Genomic DNA, 15,889 nt, shown 5'->3' with positions numbered 1-15,889 from the left:
CTTTTGTAAAAAGTAACATGGCAGCTTTTGAAAGGAGTGAACTTCCATAATGCAACAAATACAGATGTAATAAAAATCCAGTCAAACTGGACCGGAATATGAGTTGTCCAGAAAATAGGGGTCAGAGTATAAGGGACTGAAAATATACAACTGTAGATTGTTCATCTCTAGTAATCAAAGATGGTGACATTCAAAAATTAGCACAAGCACAGATCTGCTTTTCATTATTTTTCTCATTGAAAAGTATGAACTCTGTTGCTCTTCAGTGTTTTAGGTTATGTTTTTTTCCATTTACATTCTCCAGCTGCACACTCTCATCAAATCTCAACAACATAATGTCTTTCTAAACGATCAAGGGTTATGTTTCACCTGATTGATAAGTTGTGTGAAAAAGTGACTTAAAGTTTTCAATGTCAAATACTTAGTTTGCTAAATTATAGAATTAAGGAATATTGAGTCTGTTTGAATATTGAGTGCAAAATTGTATTTAGAAGAATGCAATGTGGCAATTCTGCTCGGAGGCTAGGGCAAAAGAAATTCATTTAACTGTAAAATCAACAAGATGTCAAAAAGAAGGAGTAGATTGTGTTGCAAGATTAAAGCTGAGCATACAGTGGACCTGGGAGAAGGAGAAGTGGGCTTGAAATAGTGAGAGGCAAGGATAAGTTAAATACAAGCAAAATACTTTGGATGGAAATCTGAAATCAACACAGTGAATGCTGGAGAAACTCAATAGGTTTGGCAGTATCTATGGAGAGAGAAGCAAATAATGTTTCTAGCCCAATATAACTACTTCAGAATGAAAATGTTGAACTCACCTTGTGCAGGTTAAAACCAGCCTCAACCTTTTCAAAGCATTTGAATTCTGACAGAGGAAGGGTTGGAAATGGATGGGGTAGAACACTTGCCTTGCAATGTTGCCTATGACTTACCAAAATGCCAGATCCCACCAATTGCACAGGTAACTCATCACATTGCTCAATTTACCAAAATCCTATCACTCACTTATAAACAATCTCCAATAATCAGGAGGAGTACCTCACATACAGATTCTTCACACCCACCAACAATGGAATGGTGCTGTGCAGCACTGAACTGCTGTTGTCTCTCAGCTTTCTCTCTTTGTTGTTAGTCGTGTCAAGGTACTGCAATCTATGAATGAGGTGCCAGATGTCTGGGGAGTGGTTAGTATTGTGCCTTCATCTATCATGTCAGTTTTTGTTCTCAAAACAAATCTCCACTGATTTGTTGAACACAATTCTCCAATCGGAAAACTACTTTGATTTTCAAACTGTCCATGATCATGTCCCTCATAACTGATACTAGCATTTTCCCTTGTGTTCTTGTTATTCTCTAAAATTGTTAACAGCAGCATTAGGGCTTATATTTTGTAAATCATTACTCATACTTTATCCCAGGACCAGATCACATTTCTCTGGTTTGTATCTCTCTTACAATTTTCTCACCTGTCTAGCAGGCCACATTTAACACAAGGCATGATTGAAAACATAGGCTTAAGTGAGAACTGCAGATGCCGGAGGTTAGAGTTGAGAGTGTGGTGCTGGAAAAGCACAGCAGGTCAGGCAGCATCCGAGGAGCAGGAGATGTAAAACGTTTAAACATACTCTTTCTGGATAGTGAAAATGCTCTGTGGACCATTCAGCTTCCTCGTGCTCCTATTTCTTATGTTCTTAACATTTGAAAGTCTTCTCTGTCTGCTATTTTAAGAGACATTAAACAAAATAATGCCTGTATTAAATCAGGAGAGTGGTAAAATAATAACTCAAAAACAGATGGGCTTGCAAAAGGGCCTGACAGGGTAAACGCTCAGACACATTTTCACTGGCTGAGTAATCTAAAACACAGGAGAGCAACAGGTGTTAGGTTGAGGGGTTGATGATCTCGGACTGAGATAAGGATAAAATCCTTCATTGAACCATGTGTGAACCTTTGGAACTCTCTACCTCAGAGGGATGTAGATACATCTTTATTTAATACAGTTAATGCTGGCATTAAAATAAAGGGATGAGGAGCACTAGTCAGAGATAATTGCAAAATAATACAGTAGACCAACAGGTCATTTGATTGATTTCTGCTTCATTTTCCTTGTTTTCTTATTTTGATCAATGAAAATTTTGTGAGATACTTTAAGAACTTCTGAAAAACTTTGTAAAGTTTTTTTTGAACAACTGATGATTGAGATTGTAATTTTTTCAAAAATTAAAAAAAAGCAAGGCATATTGATATTGCATGTCAGGAACTATTTGTAATGGGAAGATGTACATAGGGAGGCATTGAGGTTATGAGGAGCTATGAGATGTTATTGACTAGGTCAGACTACTCTGAATATTTCAAGAAGTTAGTCCAGATCCTAACCTAGCTAGTTGGTTCAAGCAGGTGTAAAGTGGTTATTCCAGGACAAATGCCACTTGTCAAACCACTTATTTTAAAACAGAACAGAATTTATTAACAAGAATACTGAATGAATCACCAACAAAAGAATACCAAATAACTTAACCTCTCTGAAAACTCAACAGATCATCCCAACTTAACGATGTTGTTCCTAATACTTGCAACAACCCCCATAAACACCACTTGGCAAAAAAGGTAAAATCAAACACAGGTTCTTATAGGGTAGATGTTAGAGAGAGAGTACCAACCTGGGCATGCTGCTTTGGGTCTAACAGCTTTTTCCCTACTACTGCTAAAAACCAAACTCAAACCAAAGGAGCTGAGATGGGAGAACTAGCCACTCCCCTTTCACTGTATAATGTGTTTATACTTTAAACATGAAAGCCTTCTGCCTGAGGTAGTATCTGTTATCTATTATCAAATTGGCCCTAAAACCCTTCAACCCCAGATTTTTCAGAGTCTGTATCATTTACAACCTCTCTGGGAAAAAAAAGCCAAGGATAGCATTACCTTGTTAAAGTAGCAGCTTTGACACAGAGATGCGTATAAGAACATAGTTGAAGTGGGGTATGGAGGCAATAGGGGGTGGTATAGTGATATAGGTTGGCAATGGAGGTGTGGGAGCCACAGAAGCATAAAATGATATTAACAGTATTGAGGAATGGGGTGAGTACAGGATATTAGGGGAGTTGATACGGATAAGGCAGGCGTAGGACAGGGAGCGTGTTGACTTGCTCCTTCTGTCTGCTAGAAGGAGACATTGTGTAATATATTTTTCCAGTACACTTGGCCACACTGCAATCCCAACTGTCAATCCGAATTTGGTAGTCAGCATCATTACTTACATACTCTTGATCACCTACCAGGTTTAAAATTTAAGCAAAGCTGTTAACTGTCAATCAGTATTCATAGGTGCATACTCTACAGCAATGCCTTTATGTTTCATCAGTACTCAGGTTGTGTACTGGTCTTTCTGCTATAAGGTCTCATCAATGTGAATTTGCTGTAATGCGAATGATGAATTGGTAAAGTTGTTTCTAAAGAACGAACTTTCAAAAAGTGTGTTGGCTATAACGTGATTACATTACCAACACTATAAGCATTATTTCTAAAGTGCGATTTTTCTACAATGCATTATAAAAGAATGCACTTTATTAACAAGCTACTACTCTTTTCAGCATGAAAATTAGAAGTTGCTAAGTGTTTTTTGACTCTGTTGAGAGAATTGCCCAGGACTTCTGAAGATGTGATTCTGGGTAATCCAAGATGGAGGATGAGAAAAATTTCTGGTTTCAACAGCTGCTCCCTTTTGAGGTATTTTAGATGCTGGAGGTGATTTCCTCGAATTGCAGGAGCAGCAATTACTGTTTTACATGCTGTTGCATTGTTTTGGAACTTTTGGAAAAGAAAAGTCGAAAACAACAGCAGTTGGAAAAGGGAGAAGAACAGCCAAAGGAAGCACATGGTGAGGTCAGTGACGCTGTCTTTGCTGTTTGAATTCATGCATCGCTGGACATCGGAGTACGTCTGGGAAAATTAACAAACAATGAAATTCTCAACTAATCTTGGAGGAACTGTTGGGCGAAGTTCACAGCACAGAATCAGATAAGTTAATTCTTGTTATAAATGTGGCCTACAGAGAATCTGCAGGAGTGAGTAGAGTGGGTTCTTTCTTGATTATATGTTTTTGGAGATATGTCTCTTGATGAAACTTAAAATATAAGAAATAACTATTAATTTAACCTGGGGCAGTGTTTGTAGAGGAATAAGGCAGTGTTAATTTCTGGGTCTGTAGATTGTGAAGGAGCAAAAATGGCCTTTAAAAGTGATATGTACTTCTGTCAGATGTGGGAATTTAAAGAGAGTTTAAGGGTTACTGCGGATTATATCTGCAATAAATGCTGTTGGTTGCGAATCCTATCAGATCGAATGGATCAGTTGGAGAGACAGAAGCGATGAGGAATTTGTAACAGCAAGAGGATGGCAGTTATAGGAAAGGGGGAAGTCTCAGATACAGTCACATAGATGGGTTAACTCCAGAAAAGATAAGAGAGGTAGGCAGCTTCTGCAGGAGTCTTTTGTGGACATACACATTTCAAACAAGTGTGCTGTTTTGGAAAATGTAGGGAGTGATGGATTCTCAGGTAAACGTAGCACGAACAGCCAACTTTCTGGTATTGAGACTGGCTCCAATGCAATGAGGGGTGCATTGGGTTCCAAGAGATCAATTGTGTTAGGGGATTCTCTAATCCGAGGTATAGTCAGACGTTTCTGTGGCCAGCAGCAAAAAAGCAGAATGCTGTGTTGTTTCCCTGGTGCCAGGATAAAGGATGTCTCAGAGAGGGTGCAGAATGTTCTCGGGGGGAGAGGGACCAGCAAGAGGTCATTGTCCACATTGGAACCAACAACATAGGAAGGGAAAAGGTTGAGAGTCTGAAGGGAGATTAGACAGAGTTAGGCAGGAATTTAAAAAGGAGGACCTCACGAGTAGTAATATCAGGATTACTCCTGGCGCTATGAGTTAGTGAGGGCAGGAATAGGATGATAGAGCAGATGAATGCATGGCCGAGGAGCTGGTGTATGGGAGGAGGATTCACGTTTTTGGATCATTGGAATCTCTTTTGGGGTAGAAGTGACCTGTACAAGATGGACGGATTGCACCTAAATTGGAAGAGACAAATATACGGCAGGGAAATTTGCTTGAGCTGCTCGGGAGGATTGAAACTAGTAAGGTTGGGGGGAGGTGGAGATATGGTGGGGTGAGAAACAGAGAGACAGTGAGGAAAGAGATCAATCTGAGACTGATACAGTTGAGAACAGAAGTGAGTCAAACACTCAGAGCAGGCAAGGACAAGGTAGGACTAATAAATTAAATATTGCATTTATTTCAAAACAAGGGGCCTAACAGGGAAGGCAGATGAACTCAGGGCATGGTTAGGAACATGGGACTGAGATATCATAGCAATTACAGAAACATGGCTCAGGGATGGGCAGGACTGGCAGATTAATGTTCCAGGATACAAATGCAACAGGAAGGATAGAAAGGGAGGCAAGAGAGGAGGGGGAATGGCATTTTTGATAAGGGATAGCATTTCAGCAATGCTGAGGGAGGATATTCCTGGAAATACATCCAGGGAAGTTATTTGGGGGAAGCTGAGAAATAAGAAAGGGATGTTCACCTTATTGGGATTGTATTATAGACCTCCTAATAGTCAGAGATTGTAAGGAGATCTTAGTTATCTGTAAGAATATTAGGGTAGTTATGTTAGGGGATTTTAACTTTCCAACATAGTCTGGGATTGTCATAGTGTTAAGGGTTTAGCTGGAGAGGAATTTGTTAAGTGTGAACAAGAAAATTTTCTGATTCAGTATGTGAATGTACCTACTAGAGAAGGTGCAAAACTTGACCTACTCTTGGGAAATAAGGCAGGGTAGGTGACTGAGGTGTCAGTGGGGGAGCACTTTGGGGCCAGTGACCATAATTCTATTAGTTTCAAAATAGTGATGGAAAAGGATAGACCAGATCTAAAAGTTGAAGTTCTAAATTGGAGAAAGGCCAATTTTGACGGTATTAGGCAAGAACTTTCCAAAGCTGATTGAGGGCAGATGTTTGCAGGTAAAGGTATGGCTGCAAAATAGGAAGCATTCAGAAATGAGATAACAAGAATCCAGAGAAAGTATATTCCTGTTAGGGTGAAAGGAAAGCTGGTCGGTATAGGGAATTCTGGATGACTAAAGAAACTGAGGGTTTGGTTAAGAAAAAGAAGGAACCATACGTCAGGTATAGATAGAATAGATCAAGTGAATCCTCAGAAGAGTATAAAGGCAGTAGGAGTATACTTAAGAGGGAAATCAGGAGGGCAAAATGGGGGCTTGAGATAGCATTGGCAAATAGAATTAGGGAGAATCCAAAGGGTTTTTACAAATACGTTAAAGACAAAAGGGTAACTAGGGAGAAAATAGGGCCCCTCAAAGATCAGCAAGGTGGCCTTTGTGTGTAGCCGCAGAAAATGGGAGAGTTATTACACAAATATTTTGCATCAGAATTTACTGTGGAAAAGGATATGGAAGATATAGACTGTAGGGAATTAGATGGTGACACCTTGCAAAATGTCTAGATTACAGAGGAGGAAGTGCTGGATGTCTTGAAACGGGTAAAAGTGGATAGATTCCAAGGATCTGATCAGGTGTACCCTAGAACACTGTGGGAAGCTAGAGACGTGATTGCTGGGCCTCTTGTTGAGATATTTATATCATCGATAGTCACAGTGAGGTGCCAGCAGACTGGAAGTTGGCTAACGTGGTGCCACTGTTTAAAAAGGGTGGTAAGGACAAGCCAGGGAACTGTAAACCAGTGAGCCTGATGTCAGTGGTGGGCATGTTGTTGGAGAGAATCCTGAGGGACAGAATGTATATGTATTTGGAAAGGCAACGACTGATTAGCGATAAGCAACATGGCTTTGTGCATGGGAAATCATGTCTCACAACCTTGATTGAGATTTTTGAAGAAGTAACAAAGAGGATTGATGAGAGCAGAGTGGTAGATGTATCTATATGGATTTCAGTAAGGCGTTCGACAAGGTTCTTCATTGGAGACTGCATAAGAGGTACAGTTAGTAAGTTTGCAGATGACACCAAAATTGGAATTGTAGTGGACAGCGAAGAGGGTTACCTCAGATTACAACAGGATCTTGACCAGATGGGCCAATGGGCTCAAAAGTGGCAAATGGAGTTTATTTCAGATAAATGCGAGCTGCTGCATTTTGGGAAAGCAAATCTTAGCAGGACTTATACACTTAATGGTAATGTCCAAGAGAGTGTTGCTGAACAAAGAGACCTTGGAGTGCAGGTTCATAGCTCCTTGAAAGTGGAGTCGCAGGTAGATAGGAGAGTGAAGAAGGCATTTGATATGCTTTCCTTTATTGGTCAGAGTATTGAGTACAGGAGTTTGGAGGTCATGTTGCGGCTGTACAGGACATTGGTTAGGCCACTATTGGAATATTGCATGCAATCCTGGTCTCCTTCCTATTGAAAAGATGTTATGAAACTCAAAAGGGTTCAGAAAAGATTTACAAGGATGTTGCCATGGTTGGAGGATCTGAGCAATAGGGAGCGGCTGAACAGGCTGGGGCTGTTTTCCCTGCAGTGTCGGAGGCTGAGGGGTGACCTTATAGAGGTTTACAAAATTGTGAGGGGCATGGATAGGGTAAATAGAGGAAGTCTTTTCCCTGGGGTTGGGGAGTCCAGACCTAGAGGGTATAGGTTTAGGATGAGAGGGGAAAGATATAAAAGAGACCTAAGGGGCAACTTTTTCTCACAGAGGGTGGTACGTGTATGGAATGAGCTACCAGAGGAAGTGGTAGAGGCTGGTACAATTGCAACATCTAAGAGGCATTTGGATGGGTATATGAATAGGAAGGGTTTGGAGGGATATGAGCCGGGTGCTGGCAGGTGGGACGAGATTGGGTTGGGATATCTGGTCGGCATGGACGGGTTGAACCGAAAGGTCTGTTTCCATGCTGTGCTTCTCTATGACTCTGAATGTATGTATGGTTGGAGCTAGCACTCCAAGCTTAACTGTGACCTAGAAATTTGGTGCCACAGATTCTGAGGCAGCAATGGTTGCTGTGGGACTTAGACTTAGTTCTGACTCCATGGATCCCATAAAATCTGTTTTTGTTAATGTTAGCGAGTCCTAATAACCGGTTCTTGGAGGTCTGATTCCTGCTGCAAAACAAATGTCCAGAAAAGACAGTTGAAAATAAACCTTAAAGTTTAAATCTTCACAGCATGCTTGGCCTCACAACCTGCTTAGCAATTGAAGTCTAACCACTCTCCAGAGAACAACTCTTATCCCCTTACCTCCAAACCATCTCCCAAAGCCCAGATTTTAATTTTGGAGTCTTCTGAATTCTAGGACATTAAAATTGAGAAGAGGTTTGTGAAGACAAATATTGGCCGTAAATAAATGAAGAAATGCAGAAGAACGAGTGAAAGAAACGTATTTAGACATATTTGTAAGGCTGTGGATTAGAATGGTGCTGGAAAAGCATGGCAGTTCAGACAGCATCCGAGGAGCAGGGAAATCGACTTTTCGGGCAAAAGTCCTTCATCAGAAAAGACGCAGAGTGCCTGAAGGGTGGAGAGATAAATTCTTCAGGCACTCTGCCTCTTTCCTGATGACGGGCTTTTGCCTGAAATGTCGATTTCCCTACTCTTCGGATGCTGCCTGTACTGCTGTGCTTTTTCAGCATCACTCTAATCCAGAATCTGGTTTCCAGCATCTGCAGTCATTGTTTTTACATATTTGTAAAATATTCACTATAAGTTTAAAACTGAGGGACAAACTATCAATATTCAGAATTTGGTTGAATGGGCCATAAAAAGGGTACGTAAATGTGATATAGGCTATGTCCCCAATATGGAGGGTAACTTTCAACTTAGGCTGGTTAAGCCATACGGTTGTTTGCATGTTGTAAGCTTTGAAAGCATAGAGTACTCTTTCAGTGGTGCTAAAAGACAAGAATATGCTTCAGTCAATACAATACCAACAAAACTCTATGGAAGTATGTCCAAATAAGAAATGTATTTAGCAATAATCTATAGGGGTAAAATTCCTTCTGTTGATAATTATTTGTAAGTATGCTGCTGAAACTATCAACAGGCAGAATTATTGCCACCAAATTAGCCAGTGGCAGAGGCCCACAATATTTTGTTGTGATATTTGCATACTTACCCATAATAGCCAGGGCAGTTGCTTTGGTTAAGTATTGTGCCATCGAACTGATCACTTCTAAATTACCGCCTTCCAGGTTACATCTGCTTATGATTCCAGTTTCAGAATTAATCCAGTACAGTTTATTTTCAGCATAATCAATTGAAAGACCTGTAAGTAAAAGCAGTATTTTAAATTATATGCATAATTTAGCTGAAACAATGTTTAAAGACATAGTTGTAGTTTTTAAAAAAATGCACGCAAAATGCTAGATCCATATCTTAGTTAAAAATTCAAAAATAAATCACTAGACTTACTTCAAAACTCAGTACTCTAAATTATTACTGTCACTATTTACCTGTAGCAAAACCAAAAGTAAGTTTAAAAGTTTTGACTTGGAGGAGCCGGTGTTGGACTGGGGTGGACAAAGTTAAAAATCATCGAGGAGAAAGTGAGGTCTGCAGATGCTGGAGATCAGAGCTGAAAATGTGTTGCTGGAAAAGCACAGCAGGTCAGGCAGCATCCAAGGAACAGGAAATTTGACGTTTCGGGCATAAGCCCTTCATCAGGAGGGCTTCCTGATGAAGGGCTTATGCCTGAAATGTCGAATTTCCTGTTCCTTGGATGCTGCCTGACCTGCTGCACTTTTCCAGCAACACATTTTCAGCAAAGTTTAAAATCACACAACACCAGATTTCAGTCCAGCAGGTTTATTTGGAAGCACTAGTTTTTGAAACACTGCTCCTTTATCCTGCTCTTATGGAGCAGGACCATAAGACACAGAATTGATAACAAAAGGTTACAGTGGCATGAAACTGAAATGATATACTGAACAAACCTAGATTGCTGTTAAGTTTTTCATCTTTTAGAATGGGTTCCAGAGTTCTGAGATGTCACTTTTTTTTGATAAAACTTTAAGTTATCTCAAAAATGTGACTTTAGATTAGATTATTTACAGTGTGGAAACCGGCTATCTTGCCCAATACGTCCACACCGACACTCCAAAGATTAACCCACCCAGCCCCATTTCCCTACCCTATATTTACCCCTGATTGATGCACCTGACACAATGGGCAAGTTAGCACGGTCAATTCACCTGACCTGTACATATTTGGACTGTGGGATGAAGCCAGAGCACATGGAGGAAACCCCAGCAGACACGGGGGGAATATACAAACTTCACACAGGCACTCACCCAAGATGGGAATCAAACTCAGGTCCCTGGCGTTGTGAGGCAGTAGTGCTAACCACTGAGACACCAAAACCTGCAAACCATTCTAAAAGATGATAGACCTAACAACAGTCCAGGTATGATCAATATATCATTTCAGTTGCATGATGCTGTAATCTTTTGCTATTAATTCTGGTCTTCAGCTCCTGCTCCACAGCTACCTGATGAAGGAGCAGTGCTCTGAAAGTTAGTGCTTCCAAATAAACCTGTAACACTCTAACCTGGTGTTGTGTGGTTTTTAACTTAAAACTTTTGGGGCAACTTAAATAAATATACCTTAAAAATTCAAAAATGAATTTGCTGTCAAAGAACAAATGCCTTGCCATATTTTCTGAGGGTCAAAATTCTTTCTGGATCCCCAAAAGAGAAATGTGTGTGTGGATGGTACTTATAGGTTGCAAACAGGCATGTGAATTCATCACACTCAAGTTCAGTTTTGATGGAAGATTATCAAGCTGAAATACCTATTCTCTTTTACTCTTTTCACACTTAGTGTCTGAATTATTGTGCATTTCTAGCATTTTCAGTTTCCACTTTAGCTTGCTGCCATTAATAGATTTATGCCCTGCACTTGAAATTTGCTGTTTTATAAGAAGTCTGAAATTTTGCTGTGGAATCGTTGTCAATTAAAGCACAAACAGTTCCCAAAATCCTCCATTTCATTATTCTGATGGAAATACTAACTGCTTATGGTAATACGCAGTACAATACAAAACAATACAGCACAGGAGCAGGCCCTTCGGCCCACCAAGACTGTGCCCATCCGTAATCATTATTTAGACCTGCTGCTTATTGCCCATGTGCAATATTTATCTCTCTGTTTGTCTCCTGTTCATGTGTTTATGAAGATATGTCTTAAACGTTGTTAACATGCTTGCTTCCACAATTAATGCTTCCTCCAAATTAATGGAAATATGAATCAGTAAGAAAGTTAAGCATTCATACAAACAGCATGTAAATAATGCCACTGGAAGTATTGTCTTCAGTGTTGGATTTATAAAGACAGAACATAGTTTGTTTGGTGTAACATAATATGTTGTAATATTACAAAGTACTATGTTTGGAACCTTAGAAGTCATACAATAAAGACATCTTTTCACCATACATCCTGTAAGTGAAATTTACAGCCCACAGGGAATGTTTTAGCTACTTGTAAACATTTAACAGATGGCCTCAGGATGGAGAAGTAGAATTTCTCCAGGGTTTTTTCTTCTTGCCCACCAAAGTTATATCAGAAAAATGGACAAACACCATCACAACATCACAGAAAACTGGATCTGTGAAGTGTGACAAGATCATAATCCATCTTGTTTGTCCCATTCCCCGTAGTCAGATGATAGTGATAGTGAAGTTGCCGCTAATTCAGGCAATATATCTCAAACACTTGTCTACGAGACAACTAAAACATCAACATGGTAGCCTGAGTGTTGGACAGCCTTTAGAATTCTCAATTCAAAGTCATATTTTTTCTTCCAAAAACCGTTATACTTACAGTAAGAGTAACATTCATTTTTGAAACCAATCCTGAGAGATCATTTGAGTTCTGTCCCAAATGAAATGGCTGATGTTTCCCAATGAAACATTTAAATAATTTTGAGAAAGCATTCTATCATATCATATTTTCAACGACATATTATATTATGTAAATATTTTTTCAGGAATCAAATTCAAACTGCTACACTTAACTTTGATCTTAAGTGTAAAAAATATTATAAATTCAACTCATTCTTAAGAAGACACAAGTTCTACAGCCATACATTTTACCAGCTACATTTTTTTGAAAAATGAAATCAATTGTGCTTAACATTTAACACCTTAAAGGTAAGTATTTGAAATATTAATTGAAGAAAAGAATGCTTGCTTTCTCAGTCAGTGGTGGTGAATCTTTGGAACTCATTGCTGCATAGAGCTGTGCGGGCCAAGTCACTCAGTATCTTTAAGCCAGTGATCAGTGGATTCTTGATAGTAAGGGGTTAAAAGGATAACGTGAAAAAGGCAGGAGAATAGGGTTGAGAAAGGTATCACACATTAGCAACTGGTGGATCTGGCTTGATGGGTTGAGTGGCTGAATTCTGTTCCTTTATCTTAACAATCAAAATGTTAATGGTGCAAAGCAAAATCTTAATGATGCAAAGTTAGCTGGATGCCAATAGTTTGTGAACAACAAATGTCATTACTAATGTGCAAATCAGCCAGCAATTGATGGCAAGGATGAGGTAGCCCACAAATTGCGGATTACCACAGTTTGATGGACAGTCTGTATCACACTACTGATGACTTTAAGAAAATGTCATTTTCTGGCCCATGTCCAGGTGATTTTCATGAAGTTGCAGCATTTGTGCAGAAATTGCACATTAATTGTGCCATGGGAAGCTAAATTGCTGAATTAAAAGCATAAGAACCCTTTGAATGACATGATAATTGTCATTGATTGCTACTTAATATTTATTTTCCAAAAGTGAAAACAAAAATTGTGACATCTTTCTACTCCTCCAGGTAGTGAATTCATTTGGATTGTTTTTCATACTTGTATTCAAGTATATATCACTCTTACTGTACCTCATGACCTCAGACTTCCAGTAACTTTCTGAGCAAATATAATGTAGATAAATATGAGGCTATCTAATTTGGTAGCAAAACTGGAAGGTAGACTGTTAACTGAATGGTGATAGATTGGGAAAGGAAACGTGCAAGGGGACTTGGGTGTCCTTGTACTCCAGTTGTTGAAAGTAAGCATGGAGGTAGAGCAGCAGTGAGGTTATGTTGGCCTTTAAGAGAGTATTTGAGTACAGTAGCAAGGATGTGATGCTGCGATTGTACAGGACCTTGGTGAGACCACACCTGGAATATTGTATGCAGCTTTGATCACTTTATCTGAAGAATTATGCTCTGGCTATGGAGGGAGCACAACAAAGGTATAATAGACAGATATCTTGGGTGGTATGACTGACATATGAGGACACATTAGATCAATTAGGTCTGTATTTACTGGTGATTAGAAGAATGAGAGAGGATCTCATAGAATCTTACAACATTTTCAGTGGACTAGACAGCATTAATGTAGGAAGGGTGTTCCTGATAATTGAAGAGTGCAGAACCAGAGTTTACAGTTTCAGGATATTGATAAAAACTGATAGAACTGTGGATGATGTAAACCAGAGATAAAAATAAAAATTGCTGAGGAAGGGTCATTCGACCCAAAACATTAAATCTAATTTCTCTTCACAGATGCTGCCGGACCTTTAGAGCTTTTCCAGCAAATTCTATTTCTGTTCAGTGTATGGAATAGGTCATGTAAGACTTAGATGAGGAGATATTTAGTGAATGATGAACCAATGGATTTCTCTGCCACAGAAAGTGGTTGAGGACAAAACACTGAATGTTTTGAAGAAGGAGTTAAATTTCATTCTTAGGGCTAAAGGGATCAAATGGTTTAAGGAGAAGGTGGGAACAGGATACCGAGTTGGATGATCAGCCATGATCATAGTGAATGGCACAGTGGGTGTGAAGGTCCTGCTGCCCCATTCCTGTTCCTACTTTCTATGTTTCTGTATATTTTCAGCTGAAGGATACAGGAACATATCAAAGTAATAATTCCATACCATGAGGATCTGCTCTCATACTTTACCTGAGGTGGGATGGTTTTGCCTGGACTGAACTTGGCATCATGCAACGAATGGGAATTTAGTTGGTAAAGCAAAGCCTCTAAATTGAAGGTAGGCCTGTAGAAAAGCAGATGGCTCTACCGCTGATCAGAGAACACAGATTTTTCTTTCTTTTGCTTTCCAACACAGTGCAGTTGTAAACTTCTCAGTTGTTTAGAAATGCTAAAGATCTTACCAGCAAGATTTTGCAAGACAGTGATTAAGCTTTAATGCTGAGAGTATTTATTTGACTGCAGATTGTGGCAAATTAAAAGTAAACATTTGAAGATCACAAGTGAACAAAGAATACGAAAACTTCAAAGAGGATTAATAATCATGCAAATTTAGATCTATTAGACTTTTCATTAATAGCATGATTGTGGTACCTTTGGTGCTTCAATTCATGTTTACTAAATATCCTTATACTGCTAAGTGAAGAAGGCGTTTGGTATGCTTTCCTTTATTGGTCAGAATATTGAGTACAGGAGTTTGGAGGTCATATTGTGGCTGTACAAGACATTGGTTCGGCCACTTTTGGAATATTGTGTGCAAATCTGCTCTTTCCTATTGGAAGGATGTTGTGAAACTTGAAAGATTTCAGAAAAGATGTACAAGGATGTTGCCAGGGTTGGAGGATTCGAGCTATAGGGTGAGGTTGAATAGGTTGGGGCTGTTTTTCCTGGAGCATTGGGCTGCGGGATGACCTTATAGAGGTTTATAAAATCATGAGGGGTATGGATAAGATAAATAGACAAGGTCTTTTCCCTGGGGTGGGGGAGTCCAGAACTAGATGGCATAGCTTTAGGGTGAGAGGGGAAAGATATAAAAGAGACCTGAGGGGCAACTTTTGCACGCAGAGGGTGGTGTGTGCATGGAATGAGCTGCCAGAGGAAGTGGTGGAGGTTAGTACGATTGCAAAATTTAAAAGGCATCTGGATGGATCTACGAATAGGAAGGGTTGAAAGGAATATGGGCCTGGCGTGGGACTAGTTTGGGTTGGGATATCTGGTCGGCATGGACGAGTTGGGCCAATGGGTCTGTTTCTGTGCTGTACATCTCTACAACTGTGACTTGATGCTGTCTTATGCTTTTTTTTTGATAATTTAAATGTCTGATGCCAGTAGGTATCCATCACAATGCTTAAGGTTAAATAACAAACAAATTTGTCCTGAAGAAAGGTCACTGAACCCAAACGTGAACTCTGATTTCTCCCTACAAATGCTGCCAGATCCATTGAGGTTTTTTCAGTCATTTCTATTTTTATTTTTGCTTCTGATTCTCAGGATCCACATCTCATTCTTTTTTAAACAAAGAAATCAAAGATTTCTTTTCTCTCTTAGGAGCAAAGGTAATTTATTCAGGTGTCAAAAACTTCTTCTTCCAGTTTGAGGAAAGCTAATTTTAGAAAAGGCTAGGTATACTGCAATGAGTAACTCATCTTCTTATTTCACAAATTGCATGCACCATCTACATGGCATAAGTCAAGACTGTGATTAAATGCTCTCCACTTGCCTAGATATGTGCAGCTTCAACAGCACTCAAGGTGCTCAAAGCCATTCAGAACAAAGCAAAAAGCTCCCCTGGTAAAGCATTTAACATCTTAAACTTTCTCTCCCTCTACTGTGGGTAGACAGTGTGAGCATTGTGTACTATCCCCAAGCATGACTGTAGCAATTCACTGAGGTTTAGTTGACAGCACTGTGCAAACTTGCAACCTCCACTAACTGGAAGGATAAGGTCATCCGCAAGTTCTGCTCCAAACAACACATCATCCTATCTTGATAGTAAATCAGTGTTCCTTCATAATACAGGTATATTCACAGTGCTATTCAGTCAGAGTCAGGGAGCTCCCTTCTTAATAACACTGTGAATGTACCTACATCATAA

At 39.5% G+C, this 15,889-nt stretch overlaps 1 protein-coding gene across 1 annotated transcript in view; it reads right to left on the bottom strand.

Annotated features, from left to right (window-relative positions):
- Window positions 1–15,889, bottom strand: part of LOC132817331 (low-density lipoprotein receptor-related protein 1-like) — a 1,680,787-nt gene that overhangs the window by 562,739 nt on the left and 1,102,159 nt on the right. The window contains exon 33 of the mRNA XM_060827740.1: window positions 9,149–9,298. Coding sequence (XP_060683723.1) covers window positions 9,149–9,298 — 150 coding nt within the window. The remainder of the gene's footprint in view (window positions 1–9,148; window positions 9,299–15,889) is intronic.

The sequence above is a fragment of the Hemiscyllium ocellatum genome, chromosome 7, assembly GCF_020745735.1.
Source record: "Hemiscyllium ocellatum isolate sHemOce1 chromosome 7, sHemOce1.pat.X.cur, whole genome shotgun sequence".
Lineage (NCBI taxonomy): Eukaryota > Metazoa > Chordata > Chondrichthyes > Orectolobiformes > Hemiscylliidae > Hemiscyllium > Hemiscyllium ocellatum.
Note: the sequence above shows the minus strand (reverse complement) of the source record. Positions and strands in the feature narration are given on the sequence as shown.